Genomic DNA, 18,908 nt, shown 5'->3' on the forward strand with positions numbered 1-18,908 from the left:
TGGTATCTCCCTAAGAAGTAAATTTTTTATGTCTATAGGAGGGCTCCATAACCTAGAGGCTCCATGCCTCTAGGAGGAACTCCTTGGTCCTGAGGGGGCTCTTTGCTCTGCATAGCTCCAGTCCTTAAGAAGAATTCCATGGTTGCAGAAGAACTCCAAGCCCTCAGGAAGTTCCCCGTGTCCTGGGAAGGGTTCCAGGTCCCTGAAAGAGTCTAATGTCCTTGAGAAACGTTCCATGTCATCAAGAAATACCACTTGTCTCTTGTCCCCAAGAGGGCTCCACACCCCCAGGAAGAACCATAGGAAGGGTTCATATCCCAGGGGCCTGGCCCAAAGCTCCTCTCAGCTGGCACAGATGCTGCTGACGGTGGTCCCTCCTGAGCCCACAAGGCCCAGTTCCTCTTGCTCATTGATGCACAGTTGGTATCCACAGCCTCTGGCCCGGGCTCCAGATGGGACCCGGCGGTCAGTCTTGGCACGAGGAGGCAGTAAGAAACCCACGCTGCCAGCGATAAGCATATGCCAAATGCTATGAATGTAGAAGTAGTTGTCCCGGGTCTCCACAAAAGCATAGAGAAGGACAGCACTGCCTGCAATAAGGCTGCCTGGGCACAAGTAGAAAAGCCAGCGGCGCCACGTGGGTGGGTAGCAGTGCCTGCGGCGGACACTGCGTACTGTCTGGGGGAGGCAGAGAAGTGGGGCTCAGAAAGGCAAGGTCCTGGAACCTGAGCCAAAGTCAGTCACTTTCAGGCTTCCCATGAGCCCTAGCTATGACCTAAAGTCACCTGCCAAGACTGTGGTGTTCACTATTAGCAGCAGGTGATGACAAGGGTTCAAGCCCACCTTAAACTGGGAGCAGATAGCCAGGGCCTTGCATCCAAGTCTTCCTCCCTTGCCTCCCAACACACACAGCCCTCCCAGGCCTTACCCAGGCTGTGGCCAAGATTCCCAGAGCGAAGAGACTGGGTCCCAGTAGGTTCCAGAGTCCATGTCGGTCAAGCTGCAGAGCCATGGACAGCAGCATAGCCCCCAATAAATACAGCACCTAAGGAAAGAGGACTCCAGGGCTGGGCTAGTGCCAGGTGACAGCACTCCAGGGGCTGGGCCAGGATGGACAGAGGCACTTGGAAAAGCCCCCAGGGAGAAGGCGGGAGTGGGTTTCAAGTAGATTTTAGCTATGGTTGTCCCCCAGGGCCCAATCCAAACTGACCTGCTTTACCACAGGCTGTAGCCGAGCCATGGCAATGACAGTGACCCACACAGACATTAGAGAGCCCAGGAAATCACAGAACTGCAGCACATCGTAGTCCATGATGCAGAAAACCACAATGCCTGGCTGGTCACAGGCATGATAGAACTGGAGAAAGAAATGACAGGTGTTAAAGGAACTCAGGGTCAAGATCTAGAGAAAGAGGCCACAGGAGTGGTGTGATGCTGTCAGAGAAGCAGTGGTTAGAGGCCACAGGTGAGAACTAGGAAATGCCCAGCTCCCCACTTCTGAGAAGAATGTGGTAAGGAGGCCAGATCTGCTTCATAAGCTATAAGAATCCAGCAGTTTTGACCTTGGTCCTTGCTTTCCAAATCTTTCCACTTCTGGAATGTGCTGTGGAGAGTGCCAGGACAGGAGTGGGGGAGCACACATCTCTCAAGATGAGATCAATCCCTTCCCCCTCTAATTGCCATCCCTGGTCCAAGCTTTGAGTGTAGCTCTGGCCTCTTGGAAAGCATAGACCCCCAAAGTTCCTTAAATGTCCGAATTTCTCCTGACGGGTCAGATTATGAAACAGGCTTCACTCTCAAGGCTTGCACACACTGGCCTTCTTCATTCCCTCCCACCCAGGGCCAAGGGGAGCACAGTAAGCAAAAGGGGGTGCACAATAGGCAGAAAGGCAGTCATTGAGGCCATGGAGAACAACACAGCACTTCACACCACAGGGAACAATATGGGAAAGGGAGAGCATCCACCTCTCCTATGTTGTGGAAAATTAATGTTTGACTATGCCTAAGATTTGCTTACTTTTCAAATCTTTCTTTCTCTTAGACATGCTGATTAACTGTTGATTAATTTTATTCCTAAATAAATCAACATTTTGGTCTTTTTCTATTTTGGCTATAAAATATTGGTTATTCTCTGCTTTTAAGACTAGATTGCAAGCACTACAGCCCACCAAATCACGTTTTGGAGTTTGGTTTTTTGTTTTTTTTTTCCCAAACATTTTTTTTACATTTCAGGCTTTACTAAGCATTTGCTTTATATACCTGACTTTCAAGTATATAGAAAAGAATGTCCCAAAGTGTCTGGAAGAGAAACTTGTAATGAATCATTTGATCAAAGATAAGGGAAGATACATATAGTAGGAAAAAAAGACAAAGTTGAATTACCAAATAGTGAAGACACATTAAGAGCTTTCTCTAGAAATTTCTCTGCACTGAAAAAAAGACCGGGGGGAGTGCAGATATTGTCTTTGGAGTAGAGATGTTTTAGGGAAATCATCTCATTGATATTCTGTGACTGGTTATTCTCCAAGTACACTAAAAAGTCATAGGGATTGTTTAAGTTTGTGGAAAATCCACAGGGATAGAGTTAAATTAAATTGTCATGTGAAGGAACTGTTCCATTGAAATGTGTGGGTTTATTTTTTAATTTATATTTTTTGTCAACAGCAATAAAATGAAAGGATAGAAATGACATAGAAAAACAGGAATTTTTAAAAATTCCCTTACAAACTGGATTCTATTAATATAATTCTAATCCAAATTGATGACTTCCTCAGCTTTGGATACTATCTATGAGAAAATTTGCACATTTTTATTTCATAATTGGTACAATTATACATTATAGTGGAATTCACTGTGACATATTCACACATGCACATAACATAATTCGGTATATCTAATTCCCCAGTGTCTTCCCTTTCACATCTCTCTCCCCTTTTTTCTAGTTTCCCACCTATTTTCAAGAGATTCATGCTGCGCCCCACCCCCACTTTTTTTTTTTTTTTTTTTTTTTTTTGTGGTCCTGGGGATTGAACCCAGGGCCTTGTGCAAGGCAAGCACTCTACCAACTGAGCTATATCCCCAGCCCTGTGCCCCCGCTTTTTTTCCTTTGTTCTCTCTAATTTCCACATATCAGAGCAAATATACAACCCTTGATTTTCTGAGTCAAACTTATTTCACTTAACATAATGTTCTGAGGTAATTTGGGAAAATGATCCTAAATTCTTTTTTCTGTACAATTTGACATTTCTATAATATAGTTCATCTGATGCTCCAAAATAGGGTATCCAGGTATCATACATATCATGCAAACACTGGGATACTTACACTCAGGATATACTATAACCTAACTGTCACTCTTATTTTTTGTTTCCTAAATCCATTTTCTCTTGGTAACATTTTTGGGATTTTGCTAAGGGCCACTGAGAATTACATGTGACAGGTTGAGGAACAGAAGAGATAATGAGAGGGTGGGCTTGCTGCCAGGATGTCAGCAATCAGCAAGGAAGGTTGCACAGTCCTGGACGTGGGCTTTAACTGGGCCTTTTGGGATCTGATTAAAAAGAGCACCATGAAGATCTGTGACTTGGACTGTATGGGTTAGCATTGCACAAATGCAATGTTGGGTATCTTCTTCCTGAAGTTTGTATATTTGGTTTTGTTATATCATTTAAGAATTGGCTGGGGATATGGTGCAGTGATACAGTACTCACCTAGCAAGTATATAGTACTGGGTTCAATCCCCAGCACTAAAAACAAAAATTAAAAGAAAAAAAAAAACTATCACAATAATGTGGGGATAACTACTTATCTAAAGTCATATGTTTTCTACATATGCCAGGACATCAGAACAACTGAAATCAGATTAGAAATTTATGAAAAATTTCACTGCTCTACATGTGAGGGGAACAATATAGAATAAGGGACATGGAGTCAGGGTGAATGAGAATCTAAGCTCTACCATTCACCTTTTCTCTTAGACAAAGTATATAACTTTCCTTCATCTGTAAAAAATTAAAATTAAAAAGTAATAAAAGGCTGGGGATATAGATCAGTTGGTTGAGTGCTTGCCTCACAAGCACAAGCCCTGGGTTCTAATCCCCAGCACCAAATAAATAAATAAATAGATAGATAGATAGATAGATAGATAAAAGAAAGGCCCTATCTAATATATAGTTCTACTGTGAGGATTAAATAAGCAGTGTCCAACACAGCACATATTCAGTAGCTATCATTCTGCTGTTATCATTATCTAAACCATTTGCCTACATACAAAATCAACTGAAGTTTGTGGCCTGTTTTTCCCCCCATATTTTATATCTGTGAACTCTTGAATTATAAAACCTGCTCTCTGCGCCTGTGCCCTGGATAGAAACCCATGTACCAATCCCAGGAGTACAGTGTCCTAGATTTTAAGACAGGGCACCTGTCATCTACTGTACTGGTACTCTCAACTGCAATAGTCATGCTGCAGAATGAAACAACTCTACACTACATAAAGAATGAGAAAGGAGAAAAACCAGGGAAACTGCCCTGGAAACTGGATGACCAGAAGCTCTAATTTTGGCCAATGTAACATAAAAACAGGAGTCAGAGCAGGACTCCAGCCAACACCTAAAGCCAGAAACTCTTCCTTACTCTCTTGCTTCTTGCCTGATTTGAGAAAGTGGGAGCTCTCTTGGTGCTGCCAGGCACTTGAGGCTCCTCCAAGTCAATATGCCATTGTATCCAGAAAAGGAGAGGTTAGCCAGCCTAGAACACTCTGGAGCCAAGGCCCAGGATGCTTGTGCCAAGGCCAGGGGAGTGAATATACTCTCTCCACATGATCCAGGATCCTGACACTGAAAAACTCATACAAGTTTAAATCACATTCCACTTGCATGTAGCCAAGAGTGGGCTGGTGGAACAGTTGCTGCTACAGGATTTGGTGAGCAACAGTATGGAGAGCATCTGGCAGTAAGAAAGGGAGACAGTGTCTAATATAAAAATAGAGTGAGGCTCCATCAGAGCAGGCCTGGAAAGGGGCCCAGCCAAGCAAAACTGGATTATGTTCTTCTCTTGCAGCTTAGGGTCAAGGTCTGTCTGTGCAGCTTGGAGTAGTCCTTATGTGAGGACCAGCATGTGGGGTGAGGAGGTATGACCCTCAGTTTCAGCACACTGGTCCTCTACTTTCTCCCAGATGACAAGGAAGATTTTATAATGTGGACACATGTCTGATCTAGTATTGCTGGACACCAGGGAGGCACCAGTGGTTTTTGTGGTATCTTTGTTGCCAAGACATGTGGACAGTCTGAACCCCTCTAAGATTTCTGCAGTACTCATGGGCAGGCACTCGATGTCATAAGTTGTCAAGAACAGATGAGATGACAAGATCCCTGAGTACAGGATCTTGGTGGGGCGGAAAGCCTACTTGGGGGAAAAATCACAGTAGATTCACTTCTCTATCTTTCCTGAGAATATCTGAAATTTTTATTTGTGATATGAACCTTTATGGTCAAGGAGGAGTGGGAAAACTCAGGGAAAGAACTGTGGAGATGCCCTTATTGAGAATGGAGGGGCTTCAAACTACAAATCTTGCCAGGTATGGTGGCATACACCTATAACACCCCAAGACTCAAAAGGCTAAGGTGGGAGATCACTTGAGCTCAGGAGTTCCAGACCAGCCTGGGTAATGGAATGAGACCCCATCTTGAAACAACAACAAAATTCTACAATCTACATCAAACTGTACTCTGTTGAGCTAAGATTTTAGTTCACATCACCATGTCCCATGATGCTTCAGGACCAACTATCTGAGAGCCAGGCTTTTCTACCCATTGTCCAATAGGGAGATCTCCTCTGCCTTCCAAAAGTTCCCTTGAGAAGTCAAGGTCATGGTGACTGAATGTGGGGGACACACCTTCATAGCCAACAAATGAACATGCTAAAGATACAGAAATTCCCCAGGATTATGAAGAACATGAGCACAAAGGAGCTAGTGCTCACACCAAGGAAGAATGTGATGGTGAAGACTATGCAGAGATGTGGGTCAAAGTGTAGATTTCCTGTCCCCACCCAGAGGAGATCACAGGGAAGGTGTAGACACAGTTCTGTAGTGTGGGACAGTCTCCTGGCCAGTGTGATGAGTAAAGGTGTCCTCAGCCCTCCAGGTGGACAGAGTATGGGACAGCCAGAGTCCCACCACTGTTATATTCAGTTGCAAACAGCTTTGTTCATTTACCAAAATTTTCACTTTCTGTGCACGCCATAGGAGGTTGGGAGACTGCTGCAGAAGCCATACTGAAGGTATAGGCATCCCCAGCCTCTGGAGAACATGATGAACATGCACCACTGTGGACAAGGACATGGTGAAGAGAAAGATACACCACATACCGTTGAGAAGAACATGGTGAAGGCATAGACGGCAGCTTCCAGCACATACCGGCTCCGAATGGCCAGGACCACGGGTGGCAAAAACATGAGGTTGCTCAGGCAGAGTAGGAGCGTGGACAGCAGCTGGAATCCATAGGTGAGTGCGTCAGCACTGTCGGTACAGCCCCAGCCCCGCCATCCTGTGGGTGGGAAGGGCACAGGGTAGAGGACAGGAGGTATCCACTGGTTCAGCAGATACTTCTGCAGGTCCCTATAGAGTCCCGCTCCCATGCCAGGGCCCAGCATTTCCCCCTTCCAGGGTACCCCCCAGGGTCAGGAAGGCCGGCATGCCCACTCCCTTGCCAGCTTGCTCACCAGCCTTGCACTCGCAGGCTGCATATAGATAGTTATGCGTGCGCAGCAGCTTGCACTGGCCATAGGGTCCACAGTCATCCACACACGGGGACAAGAAAGTGCGCAGCCGCACTTCAGCAGTTGCGTTGTGACACTGCACAAACCTATACACACAATGGCTGTTACCTGAAGCCCTGATTTTCCCCCACCCCACCCCACTCCACGTTGCACTGCTTGCTCACCGAGGCCCCACACCACACAAGGAGCGGAGAGACAAGAACCAGGTCCCTGTCTGTGGAAATGGGATACGTAGCCTGGCTACTCTGGAGGTGACACTGACTGAGAGGAGGAAGCCGGCCAGGGACTCTGAAGAGGGAAGAGAGAAGGAAGAAGGGAGGGGCCATGAGAAATAGGGAGGAGCAATCAGCCTGGGTCAGGACCCAGGAACCTTCTACCCACCTTTACCCCTGCCCAGAGACCCTGTCCTTCCCTCCACACCGTCTCCCACCAAGCCCAGACATCAGCCTCCTCTCCTTCCCTACTCCTCATCCCACCTTTGGAACAGGTCACTGCAGCATCCCCCAGGCTCAAGGGCACCTCGTGAGTCAGGCATCCAAACACTGTCACATTTTCTTGGTGAACAGAGCTCTGGAGGGACAGGTATTGAGATGAGGCTGTCAGACTCTTCAGGTGGGTCCACCACCTCCCACCAGACTCCTCCACCAGCCACCCCTCCAGCCCTCACTGGGCAGTCCGTTCCTCCAGGCACTCTGCATGCCACACGTGCTCACTCAGTTCCATCCTGAGAACCCAAAGACTAGATCCTCCACAGCAACAACCTCTCGAAGCTGAGAGGCCAAGGCCCCATTCTGAATTTTCCATTCAAAAGAAAACACTGCCTCTTTTTCAAGCCTATCTAGTTTACAAGGGGGATGAGACAACTGTTGCCAGATACAGAAACTGTTGCAAACGAAGGTAACTTAAGGTTCTCAGTCATTTTGGCCTGGGCCTGAAGGCAGGAGGTATGAGAAAAATCTCACGCCTCCTTAGGTGAAATGATCCCAAGTCCTGAATGGTGGTAATATAATGCTTGAGAGATTAAACTGGGAATGAGACCAGATAACCACAAGAGTAACATAAGGGATTATCCACAAGAAAAAAAAGTAACAGGAAAGTGGCACCCCCGTGTAATCCCAGCTATTCAGGAGTTGAAGCAGTTGGATCATGTGTTCAAGGCCAGCCTCAGCAACTTAGCAAGACCCTGTCCCAAAATAAAAATTAAAAAAAAAAAAAAGCAAAAGGATGCCATAAACTCACTTTGATCAAGAAAGATTAGGGTAGGGGCTGGGGATATAGCTCAGTTGGTAGAGTGCCTGCCTCACAAGCACAAGGCCCTGCGTCCAATCCCCAGCACTGCAAAAAAAAAAAAAAAGAGAGAGAGAGAGAGAGAGAGAGAGAGAATGAGAGAGAGAGAGAGAGAGAGAGAGAGAAATACTGGGGGAATTAAGTTGACCAAATGGTGTGTGCATGTGAAAATACGTCACAATGAATCCCTCTCTTATAAAAATTAGAACTATGAATTATAATTCATAATGGTTATACAGAAATGTAGCTATGGTTGTGCTTAACAAACATCAAATAAACTAGCTTCTATCATGGGTCAATAAGAGTAAAAAAAAATAAAGAAAATAGGAATTTCTTCAGATTGAAGAACCAACTCTGTCCAGATGAACAGGACTACCAAAAAGTTCTGGGACATGTCCCATAAAAAGCCACATTCAAGCCATACAGCAGACCTCAGATTGGCTGATGGGAAGTGGTCCCTACTCTCAGAGTTGGAGCATAGTAGAGTTAAAAGGATCCCTAGCCATGGAACAGTACACAAGTTACTAGATCAAAGTCAAGCTGAAGCTAGCCTATAATGGTCAAACACAGGACTCTGCCCTCATTGCGTTCTTATTCAATGCTGACAATAATGACTCAGAGGTACAGAAGGCTTGCTTGACAAGTCTATGAACTATACAAAGCAGAAAAGGCCCACAGCCCAAACCAATATTAGGCAGTGCCCCAAGAATGGTCATATATTCTTCTACTTGGGTTAAAAAATTCACTTGAGAAGTACAAAATGGGAATCGGCAGCAGTTCACAGGCTCAAGATACCAAAATGTATATGCCCCTTGATTAGAACTTGATAAAGCAGCTAATGAAGAGAAGGGTAAAATGGATATCTACCAAAAAATTAAACAAAATGTCTTCCCCTATTGTCCAAAGTTTTTATGTGATCCTGTGCTTTTAGAATAAGAAAATAAATGTATACAAGGGTTCTGAAGAAAATAAAAAGGAAGTAAAGGAAAAAGATCTAAAAATTTTAATTCACTGTAAGCCCCAGATGATCCCACAGTGTAATGCAGCAATACATGGAAGTCACGACCTCAGGCTTCACAAAAGCAACGTTTGCCTGCCACCCTGGTCAGACCACCTCAGATCATTTATTTCAGAGACTGGATGACCAGTAGAAGTATGACCAGAGGAGAAGTGGCAGATGGAGAGAGGTCTGAACACCAGAGGACCAAGACCCCTAGGTTGTTTCAACTTTTGGAAATCTGAGGGGAAACATTAGAGGACTGTTCAAATACAATAGGGAAATAATGAATGCACCTCACCAAGATCAGTTTTTAGTAATAGGGAACACTGTGCAGGGAGAGAGGGGCATAGAACACAATACTTTCTGCTCACTCTATAAACTAAAAATGCTCTAAAAAGTAGTCTATTAATTTTATTTTATTTTATTTTTTTAATTTTTTTTTTTTTTTTTTGGTACCAGGGATTGAACCACTGAGCCACATCCCCAGCCCTATTTTGCATTTTATTTAGACACAGGGTCTCACTAAGTTGCTTAGTGCCTCACTTTTGCTGAGGCTGACTTTGAACTCGGGATCCTCCTGCCTCAACTTCCCGAGCTGCTGGGATTACAGGCATGTGCCACCACACTTGGTACATCTATTAATTAAAAGGACAGAGATAGATTAACTGACTATGACTTCTGGGCAAAACAAAGATCAGTAAGTAAAAAAGTTCTTGCAGGCAGATTTTGATGGAATGTCAGAAATACCATCTCCAAACAGAGCTAAACAAGGACTCCCTAGTCACAAGAAATGCCGAGCCCTCTTTACAGAAGATATGCAAGAAAAAGTGAACAATTACCATTGGAAGAAGCCTTTGCGTAGGCAGTCAGCCTACAAAAGTGGAAACACTCACCACTCTGAGTTGCCCTGGCTGACCCAGCCTCTTCTTGGCACAGTGAATACTCAAAGTATGCATTCTGACCAGAACGGGACTGAGACATGTTCCCTTAAAATGGGAGCATGGTCTCATTGGATAGGTGGAAGTGACCCATTCTATAACTTAGGTGGAAGCAGTTTGGACTGGCTTTTTGGAGGAAGCAAGGCCCCTCACATCACTGACACCTTCCCCTTCAACTCCCCCACAGGACAACCACCCCCTTCTACACAAAGTACCGCATTAAGTTGGAGCTCCAAACTGAGGACGCCTCCACTGTCCAGAACTGGCAACAGCCTCAGTGCAAACACAGCTGGGCGCTCAGGTGGAAGAGCCACACTGGGTCCAAAGAAGATGTAGAAATGGACAGAGAAGGTGTCCAGTTCATTGCGCAGAGTCGGGCGCACTGGCCAGCAGTGCTCAGGTGGAGATGTGGCCCCAGGGCCCTCTGCAGGAGTCCCCAGGGATGGTGGCTCTGGAGGAAGTGGTTGGTTTCCCAGTGATTGGGGCATGTTCATAGCAGCTCCAGGGACCAGGGCACGGGACAGGCTGGGCTGTGGGCACTCTGTAAAGCAGAAGAAACAAGAGCTGGGACCTTTATAGCCCTACAGTCACACCACAAACCAGAACTGAGCCAGATGGGAACCATCAACAGATATGAGGGGTAAGAACTAGAATGCATTATCCCTTGGGAGTGTGGGGGCATCCAGATTACAGGACAGGGTCCAGGGATTTCCCAGTGGACACAGCTACATCATGTTGGAGGGACTCAAGGTCATTGGTCCCTCCCCAAGGGCAGTGAAGCACTATTGAAACAGGTAACTAAGTATGACAGGTTGATTCACTGAATTGCATGGTCTTTGGCAATGATAGTATCCCAGAAGTCCTGGCAGTCCCTGCCTACCCCAGGAAATTGAAAGAGGGTTTAAATCAAGAAAAATAAAGAGTCTTTAGTAGTCCCAAGTCAGGTGCAAGACAAAGATCTGAATGCCATTAATGACTTGGAGGCCCAAGTTGTAGGGACTTCAGGAAATGTGAAGAAGCCTGGGTGGGGTAGGGGAGATTGTAGGGATATGGCAGAGGGTCATTGAATGTGGTCCAAGTCACTTCCCAGTCATGGATGTTTGTTCAGGTTGGGTGGCTGGGGCAGACGTGAGGGTTCTGACCTTGAAGCCGCACACATAGCTGGAAGCGGATGGTCCTGCCAGGGCCCCGGGATGGTGTCTCCACACGCACGTAGACCCAGTGCCCCCACGGGGGCAGTGCCAGCTCCAGCTGGCATACTGAGGCAACTCCACAGGCCACGGAGCTTGAGTTGTGCAAGGGTGGGGCCTTGGGACGTAGGCGCAGTGTCAGAGGGCAGGCAGACACCCCTCGGCCCCCCACACACACCAGCTGCGCTGAAACCCTGTAAGTGAAGCTGGGCACAAAGACCCTGGGCAGAGGAGAGGTTGGGGGCAAGAAAGGACAGAGAGGTGAGAGGGACACCAGAAGGAGGGAAACATGAGGAAGAAGGGAGCAGGGAGTGGGTAGGGGATACAGGAGAACAGGTGGCCTTTTCAGGTCTTGCCCTCTATGCTAGGAGAGAGGAGGCAGGAATCCAAACCACCCTGGGGGTTCTGGGTCACCCAGCCATCCAGTTTGGCCAGAGGGAGAACAGGAACTGGCAGGTGGCTGAGAAACCAAAACAACCCTGCCATCTGTTTAAGACCCAACAAGGAAAAGAAAAGAGGTCAGGATGGGGAATATTTGACTTACTTATACAGGGCTGAGCGATTGTGGGGAGAGAGAGTTTGCTCTGAGGGTCGGCCAGGAACCAGTACTGCTACATCCAGCAAACGCCGGACAATCAGCTGTGGCTGAAGGAGGTACTGACACTCATCCTGGAGACCCTGAGACAAAAGCAAGGGTGGTGGGAGCAGGAGAGACAGCAGGGGTGCTAGTAAACCAAATCTAATAGAATCTGCTACATAGGTTGGAGAGAACCCTCCCTGCCTAGCTCCCTCCCATAGCCACCTGCTCCCAGGGATCTGACTATGGTCTTTCTAAGCTCTGGGTCCTCCCTGCCTGAGCAGTCATTTCTGATTTCCTCTGTCCTACCTAGGTCTTCAAGGTCTGCTGTGATCCTCAGCACTGAAAGGTTTGGGGACTCAAGCCCAAACCCACCCAATAATCAGGCCCTGCTTGCCACTTCTCCCAATGCAGCAGTCCCATGACACTGTGATTTCAAATCACACCATTGCCCCACCAGAACACTGGCTCTCTTGGCAACAGGGGTGCATTGCGGAGGGGGGCTCATTCAAGGCTTCCTGTCCTACTCCCACCAACACCAACACCAATCTGAATTTTTCATTACCTTTATGTCCCAGCTTGCCCCCTCCCTTGTCTAGTCTCTGCTTCGTCACTTCCAGTGAGGACCACTCATCACCTCCCAGGGTACCTCCAGACTCTTAGCAACTTGAAAAAAGAACCTTTTCTTTCATTATTTTAGTTCCTTCAGACCTAAGGCCAAATGTAGTATACACAATTCACAATAAATGTCTGTTTAATAAATGAATCAATAGTGAAGCATCCTGGCTCAGGGCAGCTCTAATCAAAACCAGTCATCTTTGACTCCCCTTCCCACCTCTCTGCCCTTGAGACCCATACTTACACCTGTTCCCTTAGCCTATTTCTTCTGACACTAGAGGACAACAACCACATCTCCCCCAGCTTCTCTTGTCCTAGACAAACTCCCTATCCCCTTCTTCTCTACTGCACTGATAACAGCCCAACCTACTGAGTCCCATCACTCTTCAGTAAGCACACTCCCATTTGTTAAGGTTCCTCTTCTCCAGCATTTTCAGCTATATAATCCCTAAAAACCTAACTTTTAAGGGACAGAGGGGTCTCCTAATTTGTTTCCTATAATCTTCTGGACAAATGGCCTTCTGCAGGCCTAAGAAAGTAGAGACCATGACCCACTTAAGTGGTTATTCTGACCAGGACATACCTCCAAATCTTGTTCTGAAATAAAATTGCCAGGCCCTGACATCCCACTGAGTTTCATGCCATGGAATAAGCCAATCAATAAACTGACTCCCTGCCAAGTTCCATGAGGCTGGAAGGAGGCCTTGATAAATGTCAGTCAGAAGATCTCACTATCCTCTTCCTGGAATTTTTCTGTGTCTTTTCATCATGGCATTCCCAGTGCCTAGCATGGAATCTGGCACACACAGGTGCTGAAAAAAATAACCATCAAGTTTAAGTATGAGTGTCAAAAGAGGGTTCGGTTCCTTCAGAGAGCCATTGAACCAACCTCGTTGCTCAGAAACTTCTATCTCTGATATACAAAGCAGATGTTCATCATCTATGGTGCCAAACCCTAAGGATCAGAAATACTCCCAACAAGGCATTTCAATGACCCATCCTAAGTTGGGAATCACCACAATAATCTTGCAGTGAGTCTCGAGGGTGGGGTTCATGCTCAGGAGGTAGCCCATTTCCTTGCTTAACAGTCCAGGGAAAGAAACACTGCTACATAGTTTGTTTGCTATTTGCTGTTGGCTTCAGTAAAGGATCAAATGACATAACCTCTCTAATTAAAATGGGTTCCTTCCTTCGACTGTACAACATGTACATCCAGCCCCTTCCCTCAACATGGAATAGAGACTAGAGAAGGTACAGGGCAGAGAAAGGGCCCAGAAGTCAGGTCCTCAAGAACTGCCAAGGCAGAAACCATGTAAAAGAGTTCAAACTAAATCAATAGACCAAGTCAACATCAGCAGCTATGGAAGGACCAGGTCCAAAGCAAAGAAGCTCAAGAAATCAGAGAGCCCTGAGTTAGAAATAGATGGAAAACAATCTGAAAGATCCTGATGTGGAAGATAAGATAGATGGATTCTAGAATGTCCTTTATGGGTGAGCTGTGTTTCTTTAAAAGATGGAAGATGCCCAAAGAAACTTGGCCTTCTCTGTGGAACTAGCCTATTACCTGGCCCAGCTCCCTTGCCCACAGTTGTCAGCACCAATCAACAGAGAAGTAAATGATGGCCAGAGAGACTGCAGGAGGCAGAAGCGGAAGCTGGGAAATCATTTAGGAATTTACCATGGTGACCGAGGAGAAAGCTAAGAGAAGGTAGACTAAGAGTGAAAATGGAGAAAAATGGAAATGGAACATTTCAGAGGTTGACTAGACTCTTTCTTTGTGGATTGATTGTTGGGGAAAATAGGAATCAAGGATGAGAACTAAACTAGGGGCTTGACTAATTAGTGGATGACAGTGTTTACTAAGAAGATAGCTAGAGAAAGAGGAGGCTTAGACTAGGGGAAGTAAAATGGGAATAATAGAGATTTTTACCTTTAACTTTGCTTTGATTTGTACACACTAAGCTTGAAACATCTCTTAGACATCCAATTGCAGATGTCAAATAAGCAGTTTGATATTGAGTTTGAGATTCAAGGAAATTAGGACTGGCTGCCTACTCTTATAAGGCATTAACTCATAGATTATATTTAAAACAATTGTGCTGGAAACACCAAGCAAGAGAATGAAAAAATAAAAAGCAATTGTTCAGGACCAATCATCAGGTCACTACAGCACATACAGACCAAGCAGAGAAGCATCCAAGAAAGGGAGGAGTGGGGGGTGGGCAAGAGGAGAACCAGGACAGTGCTATAAAGTCACAAAGGTCAAGAGGATAAAGTGCTTCAAGAAGGAAAGAGTAATATATGAAACTAGTTAATAACTAGTTACAAGTTAACTCTGGGGAGAGAAATTTGGAACTGGGAGGAGATAAAGGGAGACTTACTTTTCACTGAATGCCTTTTGTACCATTTTGAATGTTGCACCAGGTGCATATATTACCTATTTGAAATATAAATACAATAACTTAGAAAGAGGAGGAAAAATGGCAAAGGTACTATCAGCGAATTTGAACCACTTTAGGTGAGATATTAGAGTCATGCTCAGTCCTAGTTAGTGGTGAACAGGTTCTTTTCCTCTAAAAAATCTGCTTCTTTGCTTTCTTTTTGGTTGTTTTCTTTATTTTACCTTTTATTTACTTTCAAATTTTAGACCTAGAAGAAGGTTTTGAGGAGAAACTGTGCCCCTCCATTTGAGAGAACTTTCTCCTTATGAAGCATCCTTGTGAGTCATTTGGGTGCCAAAGGCCAACCTCTCAGAGCAGGCTGGCAACTAAGCACTGTAGAATGAACACATACTCCAAGACAGGAAAGGCAAGGAGATGGGGGACAGTGGGGCAAGACAGAAGTGGTTGATAGGAAGAAGGGAACAAGGGAAGGAGAAGAAATGAAGTCAGTTTGGGAAACTATGAGTTTAGAAGGTGGCAGAAGGGCAAAAAATTTTCCAAGGCCCCACCATGGATTAGACTCTGTGCTGGGTGCTAGTAATGTAGAGTAAATAATGCATATACAGGACTAGCAGAGTGTGCAACTGGAGCTCAGGAGAGCAGCCTACACCAGATAAGTCACTTCTCTCTTACAACCTTTCCAGACTCCTTGATACTCTCAGGGTACAGTTCAAACTTTTAAGCCCTTCAAGATATGGCTTCCATTTACCCCTCTACCTCCCTCGCCCACCCCAACACCCAGCCCACAGTGAACTACTCCACTCCCTACTACCTGGAATGCCTTCCTTGCCTCCTCATCCTCAGGCCTCACTTCCTAACACTTGCCAGATACCACCTTCATCATACTACCAAACTGAATTAGCCATTTCTCCTTTGTCCTCTTAAAACATTCCTGTGTCTCACCAATATACATCTCATTTACCCCAGTGTTCCTAGCATCCAACTCAAGGTCTAGCACAAGCAGGTGCAAAAGGACTAAGGGATAAAGGAGATCTGAGCTTATCCCCAGAGTTCAGGAATACCCTAGAAACAACACTGTCTTTTCATTGTTGGAACTCTTTAGCTCTCACCTAAGGCTATTTCTAATCCCACATAACTTCCTGTGTTTGACAAGCCTCACAGGAAGTCAGAACAACCATGATACAAGGAGGACACAAGTGGAGAAGATGGAGGAATGTTCTGGGCATAAATCCACAGGTTTAAGTCTGGAAAATCGGCCAGGATATGGAGAACTTAAGGATTCTGAGAGACCCATATAAGATTCCAGGTGGCAATCAAATTCTTAGAAGGATCACACACAACCAACCTCTAGAGCAGGACTGGCTAAAGAGCTACATTGTCATGGTGTCTACACCTTATGCCACTTCATGGGCAAGGCAGAGCTGTGCCCTTTCCCCTGACTCATACTACAGCCCTGGGAGCTCTACTGGCTGGGTTAAATAGAAGTAAATGAGCATGGCAGACCTGGTTCTTTTCTTATCACCCAAATCCCTTTAATCTGGACACTTTGAATCATGCTTTAGGTTCAGAGCAGCCTTTCTCTGTACTGCCATCTCTGATTCCCCAATTTCCCAATCTGGCAGCAATAAGCAACCCTGTCTACCTCTAATGAGGCCTCAGCTACCCAGTCAAGGCCTAAGCCCCAGGTTTCTCCTGCTCACTTATAAAGATTATGGATAACTAGAAGGGATAGAAGATTCTCCCTGTCTGTTCTCGAAAAGCAAGTCAAGGATTAGAGTTAGAATCAGGAGAGGCTCTTTGAGATTTGGCCAAAGACCCATGAAGAATTGCTCCCTAGTTCTAATAAAACAAGGGCTACCTAGAGCCCAGAGCATTTTCCAGGTGAGCTTCCAGCATGAACTCATCCAGAGAGCTCCCAGGCTCTCTTCTACATCACTCTCAGGAAAAACAGACCTATTACTGAGGCTTCCAGAGGCTACCTCAGCCCTAGTTCTATGACTCTGCCAATAGTAGAACCAGTATAGTTGTCCCTGTGCAATTCGCAGCTCATTCAAAGGCATTATTAGCACGTGCTCTTAATGCTGGACTCCAGCAGGAGGTGGAGAGGTAATCTGACACACAATGATTGTCTTTTTCCTCAAGAAACTTATCCTGGAGAGATATATCCAAGTCAAATCTTGACCTGGGTGGGAATTTCTGCCCCTCTCAATTATCAATGACCAAATCCCATCAGCTTTCTTGTTCGATAATGTCCTATTCTTTAAATCTTTGCTCTGTTCAAGCTCTGTTCTTTATACTTAATAACAGCCCTATACATATGGCCATCCCACTCTGACAATAGCCAGTTCATCATGCCCTTTCTCTCCTCCAACAAATAGGAGCAGGAAACGCAGCTCTCCTTACTACTAGGAGGAAGCCCAGCCTAACTCATGAGTGTGGCAGGAAAACATTGTGACATTTCCTTCTTCTCCCAACCAGAGAAACATCCTGATCTTTGAACCTGCCCTTCAGACTTTAATAATCTCTACTTTGTAAAATCAGTGCTGATATTTAAATGAAAGGGAGGCAACAGTCAGAATGGACATCAGTTACCCAAAGCCTCCTTTTAACAGAAGAGGGCTTCTCTTATGGTTTCCATAGGGTGAGGAGAGCTGTCTAAAACTATGATGGATGAGCAACGCACTCCCACTTGTTCTAGAGATTGGGCTGTGACCTAAGAGAGACTCCAGGGCTCTTACTAACCAGACTGTAAACAACATCAGTGCTGAGTTTGTGCAGCAGATTTGACCAGTCCCTGTTGGCCTCTGGTCACCCTGATTAACCCTCGTACCTTCCAAAAGGAAGGGACACTACCCCCCAGTGCCACCACCTCTGATTCCAGACTATGGAGTTTCCCTTCAGCTTTCCTAGAACCACTATGTCTCCCTAAGGCTCCCAAGTTTTGTCCTACAGACTATCTCACCAACTGACCTGCTGGCCTGTAGCCATGCCCCATCCCAACCACACTTATGCTACTGCCCATCTTGACACAGGTTAGTGTGACAGGAGCCCGTGCAAGGAATTCAGCAGAGATGGAGAGGGAGATCTGATCCCTCCTACCCTGAGCAACATAAACCTACCTTGACAGAGATGTGGCCATGGGCCTGGGGAAGGTGGGCAGCCAAGAACCAGTCCCCAGGTAAGGGGCTGCTGACGTTAAAGATGCCTGAGGTGCGGTTGGGCAGTGTCCAGCTGAGGGTCAGTGAGAAAACCCCAGGCACGGCTGTGTCTCCTGGGAAGTGTGTGTGCAGGGGATTAATGACAGGAGGTGCCCCGGACCGGAAATACCTGGGGGACAAGAATTAGGAGAGAAGGAAAGCAGGCAATGGGAGAGGGGACAGGAAATGGGGGAAAGAAAGGAGAAATGTCACTCATCATCAGAAAAACAAGTGGATACCCTATACTGACACATACAATAAAGAGGTTCCAGGTCAGGGGTTCAGGTTATTAGGAGAAAAGAGTCCCCTCAGTTGCTTACACTATCATACAGTAGTCAGGAAGTGTTCAGATGACAGAGTTCATGGCCCTCAGTCACACTCCAAATGGATAAAGGTCAAGGTCAGGGTCAGGAGATCCTTTTACATACTCATAAAGATTTAGAAGGGGGGAAGTGGGGGCAACTCAGACACTTACACAGTCACACTTTGATCTGGGCAGTGATCTCCAAAGGTTCCCCCCTGCTCCTTGAATATGATGAGGTTCCAAACAGCCAGGAATGTGTCTTCAGGAACGTGGAAGTGGAAGAGCTCAGTGCTGGCAAAGGAGCGGAAAGGACTCAGCTTGCGAGGTGAGCAGGTGGAGTAATCAGTCAGGAAAAGACCTCCTGGGAAGTAAAAGAAAGAGAAAGGAGCAGGATAGGACAGAGGGCATTTCCATTAGGCAAGAGGCATGTCACTCTCCTTCACCATAATACCAACTCAACAAATGCTCTGCTCTAAGCCAGGAACTAGGTCTCACACTACTCTAGTAAGAATTTGGTATAATCTTATAGGAACCTTGTTAAGAAAGAAAAAAAAAAGGAAAGAGAAAAAATATCTCATTTTACAGATAAGGAAACTGAGGCTCAAACCTAGGCCA

General features: G+C 45.9%; 1 protein-coding gene across 4 annotated transcripts in view; it reads right to left on the bottom strand.

Moving 5' to 3' along the window:
• Nucleotides 1-18,908, bottom strand: part of Tmem8b (transmembrane protein 8B) — a 24,790-nt gene continuing 5,882 nt past the window's right edge. For 2 of the 4 annotated variants that reach the window (XM_047524956.1, XM_047524952.1), the window contains exons 2-13: nucleotides 18,465-18,654; nucleotides 17,912-18,119; nucleotides 11,740-11,873; nucleotides 11,148-11,416; nucleotides 10,221-10,546; nucleotides 7,257-7,350; nucleotides 6,945-7,068; nucleotides 6,724-6,866; nucleotides 6,370-6,548; nucleotides 1,211-1,357; nucleotides 929-1,045; nucleotides 1-674 (exon numbers count right to left, since the gene is read on the bottom strand). In XM_047524956.1, the coding sequence (XP_047380912.1) occupies nucleotides 213-674; nucleotides 929-1,045; nucleotides 1,211-1,357; nucleotides 6,370-6,548; nucleotides 6,724-6,866; nucleotides 6,945-7,068; nucleotides 7,257-7,350; nucleotides 10,221-10,546; nucleotides 11,148-11,416; nucleotides 11,740-11,873; nucleotides 17,912-18,119; nucleotides 18,465-18,654 (2,393 nt within the window). In that variant the 3' untranslated portion in view covers nucleotides 1-212. Of the gene's footprint in view, nucleotides 679-928; nucleotides 1,046-1,210; nucleotides 1,358-6,369; nucleotides 6,549-6,723; nucleotides 6,867-6,944; nucleotides 7,069-7,256; nucleotides 7,351-10,220; nucleotides 10,547-11,147; nucleotides 11,417-11,739; nucleotides 11,874-12,973; nucleotides 13,152-17,911; nucleotides 18,120-18,464; nucleotides 18,655-18,908 lie in introns of those variants that run through there. The other 2 variants (XM_047524955.1, XM_047524957.1) reach the window with 2 other exon arrangements.

Source organism: Sciurus carolinensis, chromosome 14 (genome assembly GCF_902686445.1).
Source record: "Sciurus carolinensis chromosome 14, mSciCar1.2, whole genome shotgun sequence".
Taxonomy (NCBI): Eukaryota; Metazoa; Chordata; class Mammalia; order Rodentia; family Sciuridae; genus Sciurus; species Sciurus carolinensis.